The 18,392-nt window shown below is 36.4% G+C and overlaps 2 protein-coding genes and 1 pseudogene across 2 annotated transcripts; all 3 read right to left on the bottom strand.

Annotated features, from left to right (window-relative positions):
* Positions 1 to 2,537: 2,537 nt before the first annotated feature.
* LOC141595653 (uncharacterized) lies at positions 2,538 to 3,098 on the bottom strand. Its single transcript, XM_074415615.1, has one exon. It carries the CDS (start codon positions 3,096 to 3,098, stop codon positions 2,538 to 2,540), a length of 561 nt encoding a protein of 186 aa, XP_074271716.1.
* A 5,636-nt stretch (positions 3,099 to 8,734) lies between these two features.
* LOC141597189 (7-deoxyloganetic acid glucosyltransferase-like) lies at positions 8,735 to 12,221 on the bottom strand (annotated as a pseudogene).
* Positions 12,222 to 13,709: 1,488 nt separating this feature from the next.
* LOC141597190 (CST complex subunit TEN1-like) lies at positions 13,710 to 17,138 on the bottom strand. The gene is made up of 4 exons (XM_074417561.1): positions 16,979 to 17,138; positions 15,246 to 15,359; positions 14,126 to 14,276; positions 13,710 to 14,031 (listed from the first exon to the last, which is right to left on the bottom strand). Exons 2-4 carry the CDS (start codon positions 15,347 to 15,349, stop codon positions 13,927 to 13,929), a joined length of 360 nt encoding a protein of 119 aa, XP_074273662.1. The 5' UTR covers positions 15,350 to 15,359; positions 16,979 to 17,138; the 3' UTR covers positions 13,710 to 13,926.
* Positions 17,139 to 18,392: the final 1,254 nt, after the last annotated feature.

Here is an 18,392-nt window from a genome sequence, read left to right as displayed (position 1 = left end):
CCACCTTATACTAATCTTTTGGTGTGGTACAATTCTACTATTTATAAGTAATATATTCACCAAACTTGGATTATTTTTCTGATGTGGGACAATTCTACTATTTATACATAGTACATATTCATCAAACCTGCATTGTTTTTCAATGCATACTCAGAATTACACCATTTTTTTTGGCTCTTACTTCGACATCTAACAGATCCCGAATACCGAATACGGACAATTGCTACTCATTATATCAAATAGTTATATTTAAATTTAATAATATGATCAAGTACTCTCCATTAATATTTGTATTTTGTTTTTCTTCAAAAATTTTTTATCATAATTGAGATACGGAAATTTCCCGTGGTACCCCTTAGTTTTGTCAGATTTTCCATGTTACCCCTACTTTTAAGAATCTGCATATGATACCCTTGAGGTTCCATTTTTTTGCCCATGGTACCCCTTGATGTAAAGGCTGTTAAATGGACGTTAAGTTTGATAGCGTGACAATAAAATAAAAATTAAAAAATAATACCCCCTTTATTGTTTTATTGGTACAGATTTCTTTCTCTTTTAAATGAAAATTTAATTAACTATATCATTATAATATTGGGAATTTCTCATGGTAATCTTGAACTTTGATAGATTACACATGGTACCCCAAATTTTAAGTTTCTACAAATGGTACATACCCATGTGTTTACCTTTTTCTTTCCCAGAATACCACTTGAATATAAAATAAGAAATACAGAGTATATATTATATATAATAACTAAAAGATTTTCCAAAGATTAACTTAGGTTAGAGATCATTATTCTAGAGACAGTAATACAAACTCTTTTAAGAGCTCTCCCTGACAATACTTAAGAGAATCAAGAAATTTTGGGTTATGACTTCTATTTATAATCATAAGATCACTCTGCCTTATGGTAATCTTCCGATGTGGGACAATTCTAATATTTATACATAGTATATTCACCACACTTACATTACTTTTCAATGTAGGACAAATAACATACTAAATACACCATTTTTTTTTTCACCTACTTTGACATCAACCCGATTTAATAATGAGAAATTACAATAAAATCTGCAATCTAATGATAACATTTTTTTGTCACAATCTAATTATATAATTTTCATACGATACTTTTTTGTCAAATGAAATATAAAGTTTTTATATCAAAATTATAAACATCACTTTCATATAATATAGAAAATGTATATATATGGGACAGTTCTATTATAATATATTCGCCACACCTACATTATTTTTTAATGTGGGACATATAACATACTAAAAAGTACATATTTTTTATATCAAAAAAATTTGGGTTAATCACTAAGTTTCAAGGATTCCTCATATTTATATTTATAGAATCACTCTACCGTATACTATTCTTTCGATGTGAGATACATAATTTAATTATTTAAACTTTGTATGTTTATCATGCCTACATTATTTTTCAATGTGAAAGATATAACATACCAAGAATTACATGTCTCTTCTTAAAAAAACTACTACTGTATACATATTATTTTTCTTTAAAGGTAAAGCCACTTAGTCTCGATCATTAATTAGATAGGGATCTCTACATCGTACATATAACGACTCATTAACGTTTTATTACTGCATTCAGAAGACAACCATTAGTAAAATCTTTAGTTTTGTACTCTGTCAGGAGACTACCATTAGTAAAACCTTTAATTTTGTATTTTTTGATTTTCATGTTCATGTTCATGTTCTTAACTCTTTCCCGGGTATTTCCCAACGATTTCCACTTTATTTTTTATATCATATCGTAGATAATGATAGAAAATCTTAAGAGCTGTTTAAAACAATATTTATGAGACTCAACAAAATTTGGGTGGATACATAAGTTCCAAATATGCCTCCTATTTATAATCATAGGATCATATCACCTTATACTAATCTTTCGATGTGGGACAATGTACTATTTATATGTAGTATATTCACCACACCTACGTTATTTTTCAATGTGGGACAAAACATACTAAAAATTACACAATTTTACACATTAAGAAGTACACCATCTTTAATATGTGCAAATAATATGAAATTTATACTCTAATAATAGCATTTTTTACCACAAAGCTAATTATATTATTTTCATAATTTTTTTAGCGATATTTTTTTGCCAAATGAAATGTAAAAGTTTGATATAAAAATTGGAAATATCACTTGAATATAATTTAGGAAATATACATATTATAATAATTAAAAGATTTTCCGCTTTATTTTTTACATCAAAAATTATACTTTCCTAAATTGATTTTTGATGATGTGGACGCTCTCAGATCGCTCGAAAAAACTCTCTTTTATATATATATATATATAGATATAGACTCCGGAATGGTTTGGGTCCGGTTATTTAAGGTTTTGGGTCAATTTTGAGTGACTTGTTGTAGTGTCACTTTTGGATGTAGATCATTTTGGCTCAGTTCGGTTCGGGTTAATGCCTATAACACTTTAGTTAGTAGTATTTTTTTTTTTTTTTTTTTTTTTTTTTTTGAAACCCACAGGGGTAAATATATTACTCAAGAGAAATATAACGTTGAGCTACATCAGGTAACATTTCATACCAAACCGACCGACCCGAAACTACCGGTAGCATATGAGCTAAGGCGTGAGCTACCTCATTATTCTTACGAGAAACATGCGAAAAAACAACTGAAGAAAAAGAATTACATAGACGTAAAATATCATCAACCACAAGAGTAAACACACTTCGACCCTTTTTACGCAACTTCAGGCCATCTATAACTTGTGAGCAGTCGCTTTCAACAATTACCGTCGTATGGCCTGCCTTCGCCGCTTCTTGCAATCCTTCGAGCACCGCCACAGCTTCGGCAACATGAGCTTCCCACACTTCCAGCCTTCGAGCTGCCATCCCCCAAAGCACCTTCCCTGAGCTATCCCGACACACCCCTCCGATACCCACACCAACACCCTCCTTCACCCCCGCATCCACATTCAACTTAACCCACCCTTCCCCAGGTGCCATCCATCCCCTATCCTCCTCGCCATTTCCTCCACTCGCCTGTCTCCCTTCCCCTTTACTCCGTGCCAGCCTTTCCCCCTCAACCTCATCCATCACTCTTTGAACACGCCGAATCACCCCATCAACCTCCCCTTTTCCTCCCTCGAAAACCACCTGGTTTCGCGCCTCCCACAACGCCCAACACCCTATCATAAAGAGCCCATAATCTCGCTTATTCATCTCCCTCCAACATCCCTCCACCCAATCCCTTATCCCCCCCCTCCCCCCCCACCCGTATGGCCTCCTCAAAGTTAACCCCCAACCTTACCCACACCTCACTAGCAATCCCACAGTCCCAAAATAAATGAATAGATGACTCAATTTGACACTGACACAACGGACACAAGACATCCTCCCTACCGACTCGAAAAGATAAGTTTGCCTTAGTTGCTAGCGCGTCATTGCATAGTTGCCAGAAGAAAAGCTTGATCCGTGGCCACACTTGAACTTTCCAAAGATTGTTCCATATCCATTTACTTCGTTCCCATGTTGATGGTTCCGACGTATCACCCTCCACTCCCACTAACAGCTTATAAGCAGATCGAACCGAGTATTCCCCATCCTTCTCCGCTGCCCAATACCACATATCCTCATGGCTCTCCTCGCTCAACCGGATATTGCGCACCCGCTCCACCTCAAACGGCAGCAAATACGTCCCAAGGCGCTCCTCACACCAAGCACCTCCACCCGTTACCATAAGATCTGCCACCCGCATGCTCGAATTTGCTCCAAAACACGGCGACAATACCCTCCCCGACTGCGTATTCGGTATCCACTGGTCACCCCACACTAAAGTATCCAATCCATTTCCTATCCTTCGATGCAACCCATTAAGTAACCCATCCCTCGCACCAAGGATGCTCCTCCAAGTATAACTCGGATTATGTCCCAAGTTTGCCGCCAAAAAATCGCTTCCGTGGTAGTACTTGCCCCGCATCAATTGAGCCCAAAGACTCTCCGGTGAAGTTAGCAAACGCCAAGCTTGTTTGCCGAGAAGAGCTATATTCGACTTGATGAAGTCTCGAAACCCCATACCCCCTACGCACTTGGGTTTACACAAATGATTCCATGAAACCCAAGAAATACCCTTCTTGCCATCCTCATGTTCCCACCAAAATCTCGAGACCAATCTCCGTAAATCGTCACAAAAAGCAGCTGGAAGTTTAAAAATACTCATCACATAGGTAGGGAGTGAATTGGCCACAGCCTTTATAAGAATCTCCCTACCCGCCTTCGACAAAGTCTTCCCACGCCACCCTTGAAGCCGTTTAAGCAGCTTGTTACGGACAATATCGGTGATCGGTTTTTTAGACCGTCCAATGATAGTTGGTAAGCCCAAATAGCGCTCCTGAAACTCCACCCTCTGAACCGCCAAGCACCCCGCAATACTCACCTGCCTCTCCTCAGACACCCCACGACTGAAGGACACAGTCGTCTTATCTAAATTTACCAGCTGACCCGAGGCTCTCTCATAAGCACGTAAAATCTCACTCACTTTCGCGGCCTCCTCTTCACACGCCTTTAAGAAAAATATACTATCGTCAGTGAAGAGTAAATGGGATATTACCGGTGCTTGTTGTGCAATGCGAATGCCATGAAGCGATGCATCCTCCACTGATTTGCGCAACATATTCGATAAGACTTCGGCACATAAGATAAAAAGATATGGTGATAACGGGTCCCCTTGTCGAAGTCCTCTCCCCGGTCGAAAAAATTCCTTCACATTACCATTAATCAACACAGCTGAAGAGACCGTCGTGACACACCCCATAACCCGATCAACCCAACACCCATCAAATCCCATAACCCGTAAAACACGGTCCAAAAAGTCCCACTCCACCCTATCATACGCCTTCGCCATATCAAGTTTTATAGCCATATGTCCATCCTTGCTCTTCGAATTTTTCATATGATGGAATAATTCAAAGGCAATCAGAACATTATCCGATATCAACCGTCCCGGAGTAAAAGCACTTTGGTTAACCGAAACAATATCAGCCAAGAACTTCTTCAGTCGATTCGCAAGAACTTTGGACACCAGCTTATAAATAACGTTGCAAAGGCTTATCGGTCTAAAGTCACGAATTTTATCCGGAGCTTTTTTCTTCGGGATCAAGACAATGTGCGTATAATTCATCTCATCTGGCATTGGAGCTCCATCCAAAATTCCCAGCACCGAATGAATAACCAAGGGTCCAACAATGTGCCAATATGTAATAACCAAGGGGCTTAGTTAGTAGTATTTTGGTTAAGAAATACTCCCTTCTACTCTATATTTTCTTCCCTATTTCCTTATTCGGTTATTTGAGTTTTCTTCCTATTTCCCTTTTTGGGATGATTTGTGTGGCCCAAATTCAATGGCATGTGGGGTAGTGTATTTTGTGTGGTCCAAATTCACTTTCTTATTTCTTGTACAAAAAAGAAAGGGGAAGAAAATATAGAATAGGAGGGAGTACTAATTTGCAAATTTAACTACTTCGTATATATTAGGGATGCCTATAAAGTCTATAACCAATGAAACTTTATTTTGATGTATATAGCAATATATGACTTCTACTTATCGTTTCAGATTATTTTGGACTTTAAGTCGTTTTGGGTGGTCAACGATATATGGGTCGAGTCTTTTTGGGTCAGGTCAACCGAGGTTCGAGTCAAGTCTAGGTCGGGTCCGGTTAATTCGGGTTTCGGGTCATATTTAAGCCAAGCAAGTTTGGGTCACTTTCAGATCTTGGGTCAGCATTATCAGGTCGAGTAAGCTTTGTCAGGATTAGTTGTATCCATTTGATGGATGAGTTGATATATTTATGTTTGAATGTTACTCTTTCTTTCGTCTATCAGTTTTGATATGTTTCACATGTTGTATTCAAGGGCAGATCCACGTATAGGGCTATATGGGCTACGGCCCAACCAATTTTCGGAGATAAAATAAATTAACCCATGCAAAATAGTCCAACTGATAAAAGCAAATTGACCAAAGGTTGGTTGTTTTTGGGGATAACAACCCAGGTTCGAAATCCACATAGCACATTTTTGTTTCTTTTAAAACTTTTATTTATTCAACACTTTTTGTGTTGTTTTTTTTTTCCAAAAACTTTATATATTACACATTTTCCTTTTTTTTTAACCGCTTTATGTTTCTAATATATTAGTTGTTCATTACTTACTTTGACAATTGTAAATTGTTAGTGCTCCTTAATTAAATCAGTAGTTATGTGTGGGACGATCTTATACTATGAAACAATCACATTATATAAAAATATCACTCATTTATTAGCTTTAAATTAATAGTTTTCTTAGTATGAGACAGTCTTACCCTATAATTTGTGTAATTAAATTGTTCGTGGCATTACCAAATGTGAATACGTAGTAATTATTAATAAAAATATGAATTGCATTTTAAAAGATTTTATACAAGTACGAGTTTTTTTTTTTTTTTTTTTTTTTTTTTTTTTTTTTCAATTACCTATCTTTGCCCCATTTCCCATATAAGGCAAAGTATTTTTGTTTGCCCCATTTGACAAATTTCCTTTTTGAGACATACAAATGACCATATGGTCCTTATGGCTCATTTATATTTACAATTATTGCCACTCATTAATAGGCCTAATTATGGTGTTTATAAACACTAACCCATTGTTAATTTACTCAAAACTAAACACTAATCTACTCTACACTAACGACACCCTCCCTTTTTTTGGATCAGTCCAAATACTCCCTCCCTTTTTTTTGGATCATCATAAAACTCGAATCCGTTTCCAATAGACGATTTTCCCCAATTAATTATCATAATGGATCGAGTCTCAAATTAATTATCGAAAATGGGTCCACGTAGGCTTGGTATTGACAAAGCTAGTGTGAGGGGTCAAGTCGCCATGACGGGTGGCGACTTGTGTCGAAGTCATATTTCCCGCGCTTTTCCAACATGATTTTATTCATGCAAAATCAAACCAAAACGTCATGGGGGATGGCGACTTTGGGCTTGGTCGCCGACCGACATGGCGACTTAGATTCGAACCTAGCTTTGGGTATAACTTGGACCCATTTTGGGTAATTAATTTGAGATTCGACCCATTTCGTTAAATAATTGGTAAAAATCGTCTATTTTGGGAAAAAATTCATAAAACTCCCTCCATATTTTTTTGGATCAACATCCCCTATTTACTAAACTAGTATAGATCCCGCGCTACAGCGCGGTATTTTTTAGATTTGATTATAAAGAGGCGGTCTTAATAAAAATTATTTGCATAAATTAATTGTACTTTCAATTTAATGTTATAATGTACTAATATAATATTAGTATGAGGTAGAAAAGAAAATAACTACCGTTAAAAGACATTTAAGTTAAGTTATTTTTGCAGTACTAATATTATCGTACTTTATTAGTTTTTTTGACATTAATAATACATTTAAGTTAGATGTAATATCTAATTAAACGCGTATTAGCCTCGTAAAGGAAACCGGTAAAAACAATATCTGTATATATATATATATATATATATATATATATATTTATGGTAGAGATTGAGAAAATAAGGACTTTGGAATTATTATATTATATATATTATATTATTAAGAAGGTAAAGATTGATGAATATTGTGTAAATCATTTCAGTATATATTTATTTACGGTATATTTTTTAGTGTAACTAATTAGTGGAGTCAATTAAGATTGGGTATATTTAGAAAAGATTTGCCTAGAATATATTTAGAGAGATAAGAATTAGACATTGAGCGCAATTTTTCAGTACATGGGCGGGAATTTTGAGCGGGAAATTTCAAGATGTGTTAATCTTTTAGTAAATAGGGGATGAATAGGTGAACTCACAAATTTTCTCTCCAAAAAGCATCTTTTTAAATAAGGAAGCTATTGATAATTTAATTGTATTCACTAATAAATGTAATTAATAATTAAAAAATATAATTTCATTTTATAATTATTTTCATTAAAGGTTATCTTTTATTTAAATTATAAAATTTTCACTAAATACTAAACTTTAATACTTTATTTAAAGTATAAATAATATAAAATTTTAAGCTATTAAATCTTTTATTAATGCTATTATTTGAGAATGACTTGACACATACTATTCATGCTATGTATAAACAAAAATATAGATCATTTTGATTACTTTTATAACAAGAAAAATTGAGAGAATTTATAAATTGGAATCACTAGCTTTGTGGTATAAAAAAAAATTAAAAACATACATTTAAGCACATTACTCAATTCTCTTGAATTAATTTTTTAATTTTTTTTTGGCTCGAAACAAAATACAATAACGAGAAAAATGAACCGTTAATGAGATACCAGTATTATTTCACAGTTCAATTTTACTCAGTTTTACTGGTTACAATTCATTTTTTTCTCATATTAAAATATAATGACGTGAAATATGAAAAATTAATAGGGTGTTAATTTAGCATGATTAAGTAATACAAAAATAAAAACATTAAAAATACCGCACATTTATTGCGCGGATCTAAACTAGTATTTAACTAATCTAATTACTTTTTGGTTAATTATCAACAACTTGCACCTTTTGCATTACTTTTCACTTGTTTATTCCATTCCTTATTATTGCCTTATTGGTGCCCAAATGAAATGGGGCAAACTTAGTTATTTGTAGGGAGTAATATTTAATCATAAATTTTTATAAGATAATTTCAATATTGTATCATTCTTAAAAAAATGGTGTCGTCACTGGTCAAGGCTGCTATTACCATTTTATATCAATTATTTATCATCATGAATTGGTAGCTCAAATGTAAACTAGCTAAAATGAATTAAGATTCACCTTCTACGACTGATTTCCCGTTAAAACTTTTGTATCGACTCAGCGGCTGTAATGATCTTATGTCGTCAATTAGACATCCGAAATAGTGATATGAAGTTCCCCCTTCTTCAACTGATTTCCTAGCCAAATTAGCTAATCGAGTCACATTGTCAAACAACTCATGCTTCCTCGAATCCATGACTTCTTTGACCATGTTCTCAATTATCAATCTATCACAAGTGTCTTTCATATCAACTCCAATCTTCCAAACTTGACTCACAACTCTACTAGTCACCAATTGATCTACATGAAGCGGCCAACATATCATTGGTACTCCATTCGTAATACTCTCTATAGTCGAGTTCCATCCACTATGAGTTAAGAACCCTCCAATTGCTGAATGTTTTAAGACTTCTTCTTGTGGTGCCCAACTAACAATACACCCTCTTTTCTTTATCCCCTCAATTAAGCTCATTTCTACATCTCGGCTCCATTTTTCAAAGTCGTCTTCCATTCCTATGACAGACCCGGGTCGTTTAACCCACAAGAAAAAACTTCCACTATTCACTACCGCTAGGCTCCCGAAGCTACAAAAGATGACAGACTTTGGTGGTTGTTTGTCAAGCCATGCCATGCAACTTTTATCCTCTTTCCAAAAACTATTTGATGAACAAATAGTCTTCTAATAAATCAATTTTCATGGGGAGATTTACTTGCATTTTCAATGGTAAGTGCAAATGGATAGGCCCAAATGCCCAATGGTATAAACTTTATTTTCAAAATGGGAACGCATGTATGGTAGCAAATATGGCTCCAAGTTATCAAAGGTATTAAGAATTATGCCTTGGGCTCTTTGGAGATTGTTAACTCCACCAAGAATTCGTTGCATTTTCATTTCATCCATTAAATTACGGCCACGACAATAGTCTGGGAATTCTTCCATGCCAGGGACTATATCAACCATGGCATCTAACTTCTTTTCTGTTGAAATGAAAATGAAATTAGTCGTTTTTCTATTAGTGATGGGAATGGAAAACAATTTGAAATATAATAACTTGAGTAGCGTAGGTTTCATGGAAATTCACGTTTTTTAAATTGCAATGTATAAAAAAAATGACGGTTATTTTTTAGGTAGTTGTATCAATTTAACTGACAATACATGAAGAACATACCTCTTATTGGCACAAGACCAGCATCAATTAACCTTGGAAGACAAATATAAACCCAAAGGCAACAAGGGCTAATTGCATCAAAATATAGAACTGGAATACCAGCTTGATTTCCGACATCCACTGCAAAATCATAAAACCCATCTGCTATCATACACGTAAACTTACGGATGCTTCAAACTGTGGCTTGCTACCAAGTTCTTAATTATCGATGGACTAACTTCTTTAACAGCGTCAAGCATTTCCAAGAACGTATCGCTGTCATGAGGATGATCCTCTGGGAGGCCATCCGAGGTGTGGACCGAGATACGAGGGTGTCGGTCAAATCGAGTTTTTGCGTTAGAACCAAGGACAAGGCGGTTGTAGGCACGATCCGTGGTGAGGAAGGTGACATGCATAGGTCAGGAGTAAAGCTAGCTTCAGCGTTGAGTTGAACGGCCCTTGTATCGGCAATGGAAATATTAGGACGTGTGGAATTGGCGCATCTTCATCATGTTTTTGCATTTTTGTCAGTCTACTTTTTGTTTTGAATGTTAGATTTGCTACTTGGTTTATATAGAGGATAATGTCGCCTTAAGGGAGACTTATACAATTGACTGATTTGACGATACCATTGTAATAATCACTATAAACAGTAAATTAGTATGATGATATAATAAGGGGACGCAAAACGCCACTACTAAAATGACTAATGCCACTCATAATTGTGAGAATCTTATACTCCGTACTTGAGTGGCATTAAAAGAAAATGTTGCGGCTTTATCAAATATATATGAAACTAAGTTAAATATACGCACCTGCACGGCTGCACCATTAGGTTATCAATTTTGCACCGGTAGCCAAAAAGCTGAGTTTTGTTGCAAAAGTAAATGTTGAAGAGGGAACTTCTGATTATCGTAGCCTTGTAGGGCACAATGCACAAGTGAGGGGTCGGACCAAAATGAAGCCAGCAGGAATAGGTTATGTAATCAAGCATACAAATGTCTGTAGAACAATTTCTGAAACCAATAGTTACTTCCTTGGACTCAACAGATTATTTACACTTATTATTTGTGAGTATTTTAATCAACAGCTAGTCTTGCTTGTGACCTCTCATAAAAAGGGAGAGGGGACAAGGTGAGGCACCCCCCATGTGCTTCCCACTCACCTTTTCAGGGATATTTTGTGAGAGTAAACGGTACCCGTCACAAGCTTGTGACGGTTATCTCCGTCACAAATGAGAATTTGTGTTTAATTAAATATAAACAATCTGTTGAGTCAGAGGGAGTATTAAGTAGAGAATATATGATTTAATGCAAATGATACTATTTGAGAATTTAGGTTTGTTTTAGAGCTGTTCATGGGTCATACTACCTGATAACCCGACCCATCCGGCCCTTATTTTTAGCGGGCTTGGACACAAAATTTTCTAAATAATGGGTCGTGGGCTGGACAAGCCCAACCCGATTAAATAAATGGGCTGGACATGAACACGAGCTTTTCCAAACAGGCCAACCCGTCAGGCCTACTAAAAATATAAGATAGTAAATTTTCAATTTATTTGTGTATATTAATTGTTTAATATTATAAATAATGATTTTTTTAAATGAAAGAAAATAAAAGCATATTTTTATTTAATAAAGTCAAAACTAAACCGTTGTCTTTCCAAATATCTCCATGCCAATTAAAATTTGATTGTCTTTCCAATAGGCGCATATATTCAAAACAACACTAATTACCGTGTATTGCAAGTTACAATGATGTATACATCTAATATTTACCTCTACGGCTCTACCCTTATATGTATTCCTTCACTATCTATATATATTATACACCTAACTTCAAATTTCAAATCAAGGTATGAGATATAAAAAGTAATTTAAATTGAAGTCATTCTATACCGAATACGTAATTAACAGTTAAATGTTAAGTGTTACGGCCCATTAGCCCATGGGCCGCCCGACTTTTAACTAAAAAGCGGGTAAGGACAAGAATAATTGGCCCATAATTCTGACCTGGCCCGCCCACTATAGTCTTAAAAGGGCAACTTTTTTCTTCATGGCCCAGTCCATGTCCGGCCCAAGCCCACATTTGAACAGCTTTAGTTTGTTTCCCAGTAAGACCCCTTTTAAATGAGGCGGTAAAATCAAGAGAGCAGTTACAGGAAAGAGTTCAGCATCTCGCTAAAACACTTGCACGGTTGTCTCGACATTTTTAGGAGATGACAATCAGGAGAGATAGTTACAGTAAAGAATTGAGTGGCTCGTCAGCACATTTGCAAGCAGAAACCCAAGCTTGTAAGGGCTTGGTGTAAATAAAAAATAATGAACTATTTTGACAAAAGATGAAGATACACTTATCTTAGTCCAAATGCAAAACCAAATTGTCAATTTGTTTGCCAATATAGATAGATTCGCCACAAAAACTTCCATGATACCGATTTATATGCAAGACAAACTCATAACCATACAATGAAACGAAGAAAACATTAAAGGTGTGTTTGGATAGCAAAAGTGGAGAGAAGGGGAGGGGAAATGGGGTGTGGTTGTTTGGATACAATTTCCCTCCAAATCTTGCCTATTGTGGAAAGATTTTGATTAGGCTTGGAAGAGAGAAATTGGATCCCTCCAAATCTCTCCCCTTCCATTTTCCTCCACCCTCATCTGCTATCCAAACAAGAGATTTTAAATCCCCCACTCTCCTTCCCTTTCTTTTCCCTCTAATTCCTTCAATCCAAAAGGACTAGATACACCCTAGGGGTCTGTTTGGATAGGAGGATTTCGAGGGAAAGAGAGGGAAGGGAAAGGAAGGGATGATAAATCCTTTGTATGGTTAGCAAAATGGAGGTGGAGGGATTTTGAGGGGAGGGTCCCTCGACTTCCCCATTCCAAGCCAAATTATTTCCTCTCAAACAAAGGCAAAATTTGGAGGGAAAATGACCTCCTCCATTCTCCCTCCCCTTCCCTTCCATCCCTTCCTCTTCCCTCCTTCTCCCTCCCCTCCCTTTCCCTCCACTTTTACTATCCAAACACACCCTAAAGGGAGAGGAGGGGGAAGGAGGGAAGAGAGAGGGAGGTAAGGGAAGGGGAGGACAAATGGGATGTGGGTGTTTGGATACAATTTCCTTCCAAATCTTGCCTATTGTGGAGAGATTTTGACTTGCCTTGATTAAAGGAAAATGAATCCCTCCAAATCTCTCCCCCTCCATTTTCCTCCACCCTTATTTGTTATCCAAACAAAGGATTTTAAATCCTCTACTTTCCCTCCCTTTCTTTTCCCTTCAAATCTCTCAATTCAAACACACCCTAAGGGTGTGTTTGGATAGCAAAAGTGGAGGGAAAGGGAGGGGAGGGGGAAGGAGGGAAGGGAAAGGGAGAGAAGGGATGGGGAGGGGGAATGGGGTGTGGGTGTTTGGATACAATTTCCCTCCAAAGCTGATTTGCCTATTGTGGAGAGATTTTGATTAGGCTTGGAAGAGGGAAATTGGATCCCTCCAAATCTCTCCCCCTCCATTTCCCTCACCCTCATTTCCTATCCAAACAAGGGATTTTAAATCCCCGATTTCCCCTCCCTTTCTTTCCCCTCCAAATCAATCAATCCAAACACACCCTAAAGGACTGCTTTCACATATAAGACTGACTGTAGATTGAGCATTTAAGCTACAAACCTTCGAACAAAAGTGTGTCCTGCAGATAAGTTTGAGTTAATTCTCCAATAGTCCACCATTGTGATCTCTCTAACCCTAGTCGTAACAATGATACTTCGGCCCTTCTTTCTTCCACTTTTTGAATCAGGCACTATATTTTGAGCTAGAAAAGGATTCTAAATACTTGGCATTCATATTTGTAAACATTGAAATCGCTGCTTAGGTGAATATTAACTCGAACCACAATAGAACGCGATTATTTGACTATCTGAAAACCTTCAGAATGAGACGTCAAAACATTATAGGAGTACCAGTTATGCTTGCTCAGCTTGAAACTCTTTCAAGAGGTTTAGGGTTTGACGGTACAAATTGAGGTCAATACCATCAACATTCCTACCGACTCGCGCCTTCAAAATGGGCTGAAAATAGAGAGACCAGATTTTCACCACCATGCATATTAAAAGGGATATATCATATATGAATATTGTTTTAGTGTCCAAGTAAATGATCTACCTCGATGCCAGATTCGAGTAGCAGCTCTCCTATGAATTGGTAGATGGAACCCAATCGGTACTGAAGCTCCACATATTGGGTGTCAATCTTCAGAGTAGCGCTTCCATCAGAAATAACAGCAACAGCAGTCTCCACGTTATATTCTTCTAATCTAACAACATGGACTAACATATTACTCCCTCTGTCCCGGTCATTTGTTGTACTTTTCCATTTTTGGGTGTCTCGGTCATTTGTTGTCCTTTCTATTTTAAGAATCAACTTGATGAATAATTTGATCATTTTCATTCAATTTGTTCCACTTGTCATTTAGTTATTGGCCTTTTCCTCATTCCTTGGTCTTTGTGCCAAAACGAAAGGACAACAATTGACCGGGACGGAGGGAGTACAACAATACAATCAAAGTCGGCTAAGCTATGAGCATAAGTCTCCAGGCAGAGGTTCAAGCATCATCAATTAAATGTCATTGCAAGTTGAACTATTCGTATGAATTTGCAATAGAAACTTTAACAACGGTACTACAAGTAACACACAAAATGTCAGGAGTTTAAGGTGAACAAAGTCTTAAGTAACAAATCTCAGACGTACAATCAGGATAATATCATATTAATTCTAGAGCTAACAAGTTAATATGAATAATATGATGAAAAGATTTATCCAGTTCAATTTCTTTCTGCACTGAATCGCTGACAAGGGTGGTAAGCAGCTGGGGAAAGGTATGGTAATTAGTCAGATTTTCCTTCATAAGACACGGAAGATCTAAACCTCACAAAGACGAATATCATCCGAAGACCCAGTAACCGACCTTGATTTGGGTCATCCATATTTCAGGAAGCAATCTAGTTTTTTTATGATTTTGCCCTGAGGGTTGAACATATTTTACTTTTTTTCCCTTGCAGACATTTGAATGCAACTTCTAATTAGTAGCGTATTAATAAAAATTGGACCGTGTCAAAGAGCGAAGGGGAGAAAAAGATTCACCTTCGAAGTCCAACATTTTAGGACCAAGTACTAGTAGAAAAAAAAACTCACCTTTTAAGACTGTTTTTTGGTTGGGAAGCAAGAGACACAAAAAGATTTACAAAATAATCGCAGGCTTAAAAACTCAAAGGAAGACACTAACTTTCCAGTAACTCGAAGGGACGCCCCGTCCTGGTAGTGAGGAGAAGATGGTTTCAGCTCTTCCAGAATGATCAAAGCACCAGAATTTACTACAGGCGCCGCCATGGATTTTCAGCTGTATAGAAACATGTAAATAAACTTCAACAACCGACTGCTAAACACTTAATTCTAGGAATGACCCTGAGAGGTTACTGGACGTACAAGACCAATACTGCCCTAACCCTAATAAGTCTTATAAAGCAGCTTTACACTAAATTCTTGTAAAATGATTCATTAAATAAATATATTTCCTCACTTTATATTACGCTAGATACAAGAATTTGTATACTCCTATAGTTGTACCAGCGGTTATGAGGAGAATGTACTTATGTACCTCAGCCAAAACAATAAATAGTAACCACCTTAATTCGATCGGTGGGTGGAGCCGTGGAGGAATGGTCCTAACACTCATCAAAAATATACGGGGATTGCATGATGTATCCAACTAGTTAAAATTTTAGCCCTGAATTTGAAAAGTTGAACTTCACAAAATCACAATAATCGACGCGTAAATGTAGCTTAACACAAAGCTGTTCATTAATGAGCGCCATTGCTCCAAGCGTGAAAAAATAACCAATCTAATGTGGACTTTTTATTGATAATTTGTTTCAACATAATTCCAAATCCTTAATTTCATGAATTTTCAACATTAGAAGGTAAAAGTTCTCATTCTCTCCTCTCGAAGGACCACAATGTTATCTCACTTTCGCACCCCCAAGTCTTTCAATTTTATTGATTGTCATCCCCGAATCAAAATTTGACCATGATTATCAGTTCTTATTTTTGCTGGAACAAATTTAAGGGTGTTCCTACCTAATGTGTTCTTATTTTTTGCCGGAGTTCCAAAAGTGGATTGTAGTCTTGTCGATTATTTCTACTTATTGTTTTTTATTATGTTTACCATGGGAATACTAAAACCCGATGAATATAAAATACACACGAATCAACAATTCATGTAAATGGGGTAAAAGTTGTTTGGTTAGAGTAAGGAAATCGTAATTCATGTAGAAATTATCACTTAACTAGAGGTACCGCTCTAGAATCCCAACTTCCACGAAATCAACATCTAACAAGAAACTAATTTAGTCAATTCCAAGATAAATTCCCCACACTTAAATTAGTTTTATACACCCTCAGTCCCGGTCATTTGTTTACCTATTCCATTTTGGGAAATCTCATCAATTGTTTACTTTTCTATTTTAGGAATGTTATTGATGGGCAATTGATCCTCTACCCTCAATTGGCCCCTCCTCTTTCCATGGTATGTGCCAAAACCAAAGGTAAACAAATGACCGAAACGGAGGGACTAGTTTTAAACCTCTTCATCGCGCTTATCAGGATAACACACTTGAATGTAGATATGTTCATCTCTTCATATAGTTTTTAGCAGGAAAATAAGTCACCAATTGTGCACACTTGAATTAGTTAGGACCGCGAAAATGGGATAGATAATCCGCATTCAAGAGTCAAGACTATATACTTGGTACCAAAAAAAAAAAAAACTCAAGACTATATACTAAGTTATATCCAATTTTTTAATGTTAATTCATAAACACAGAAAAACAAAAAAAACAAAAAAAAAAACATGAATATGTCAGGGAGTAATTAATTGGGACATAACGCAATTCAAATCTAAAAACATGAACATAAATGAAATTACGAAATCAATTAAGAAAGAGAGTGAATGTATTATACCTAGAATTAAGAGGGTGATGAAGAACAGTTAAACGGTGAGCGATGTTCTGTTGGACGGCGATGTGCAAAAAGAGCCGAAGTCAGTTTTTAGGAGTGAGATTTGTGTTGAATTTTTTGGTTTTTCTAGGGGCTTGCTTGGATTGAAGGTAATAGAAGGGGAATGAATAGGGAAGTAATATGTGAGGTGTATTTCCCATGTTTGGTATGGGGGTAATTATTCACCTTCTGGAATTATTACCCTTGTAAAAGAGTAATACATTACTCACCCTCCCCCTGAGTAATGATTGGGTGAGTAAAAGATTTACTCAGTAATCATTACTCTTATGCCAAACATATCATCAAGGAACTCATTACCCACTAATTAATTTCCCCAGTAATTATCGCCCAATAAAACTTACCCCTTAATAATTCCATGGATTCCAGGCAAGCCCTCATGAAGTGTAATTTTTTCGTAGGGGCCAAAAAGCGACAATGTTCTCGTACATGAAATTTTTAATGAGTTTGCAAAAAATGGGGAAGCTCTTGAAGATCCGATTAGTCTTGCTGAAGACGTGTCGGAGCAAGTGACGGATAATGAGACTCACAAAACGGATAGGGGGACAAGGTGGGGACACCCCCATATGTTTTGCTCTCTCCTTTATTTGGGTCATTTGTGAGGGAAAATGGTATTCGTCACTCCAAAGTAGAGCTGATCATATGGCACAGGTCCGCTAGCCCGACCCGGCCCAGCCCGATTTTTTCCCGGGCTTGGGCCTCGATTTTAGGCCCAAAAAGCCCACGACCCGAAGCCCATGGCCCGAATCAATTTAATAGGGCCAGGTTTGGGCCACCTTTACGGCCCGAATTTTGGCCCGGCCCGACCCCAACATATGCAAAATTTACGAATATGTACAATTTAAGAATGCTAATAAGCATTTAGTAAAATAATTAACCAATCAATTGTTATATTGTAAATAAGCCGTAGTCACTTGTTTACATGTATTAGTTTGATAAAGCTTAGTATTTTCCTTTAACAGTATTTATATGATAAAAAATGAGTTAATTAGTTTGTATCACACTAGTGCCGATAAATTGTTTACCATTATCGGCGTGCTAAGTCAATGTTTTTGAGCCTAAAGAACAACAAATATCAAATCAATTACAACACTACAACAATATACAATGAGCACCGTACTAAAATATATTATTACACTACTAAAAATTGTGCATTTAGTTTGTATGAGTCGCCTCAAGCAGTAGGTTCATAAAAGCGACATTAGGTTACTACTTAATTGACAATACTCGAAAAAATCACATAATTCTATTCGAAAATTTTGATAACAAATACACAAAGTATCTAACTTCATAATGGGGATTTCTAAACTTATTTCAAGAGGAAAAATATTTAGCCCAAATTGGCCCGAATCGGCCGAAA

Source organism: Silene latifolia, chromosome 8 (genome assembly GCF_048544455.1).
Source record: "Silene latifolia isolate original U9 population chromosome 8, ASM4854445v1, whole genome shotgun sequence".
Lineage (NCBI taxonomy): Eukaryota > Viridiplantae > Streptophyta > Magnoliopsida > Caryophyllales > Caryophyllaceae > Silene > Silene latifolia.
This window is presented reverse-complemented; position numbering and strand designations above follow the sequence as displayed.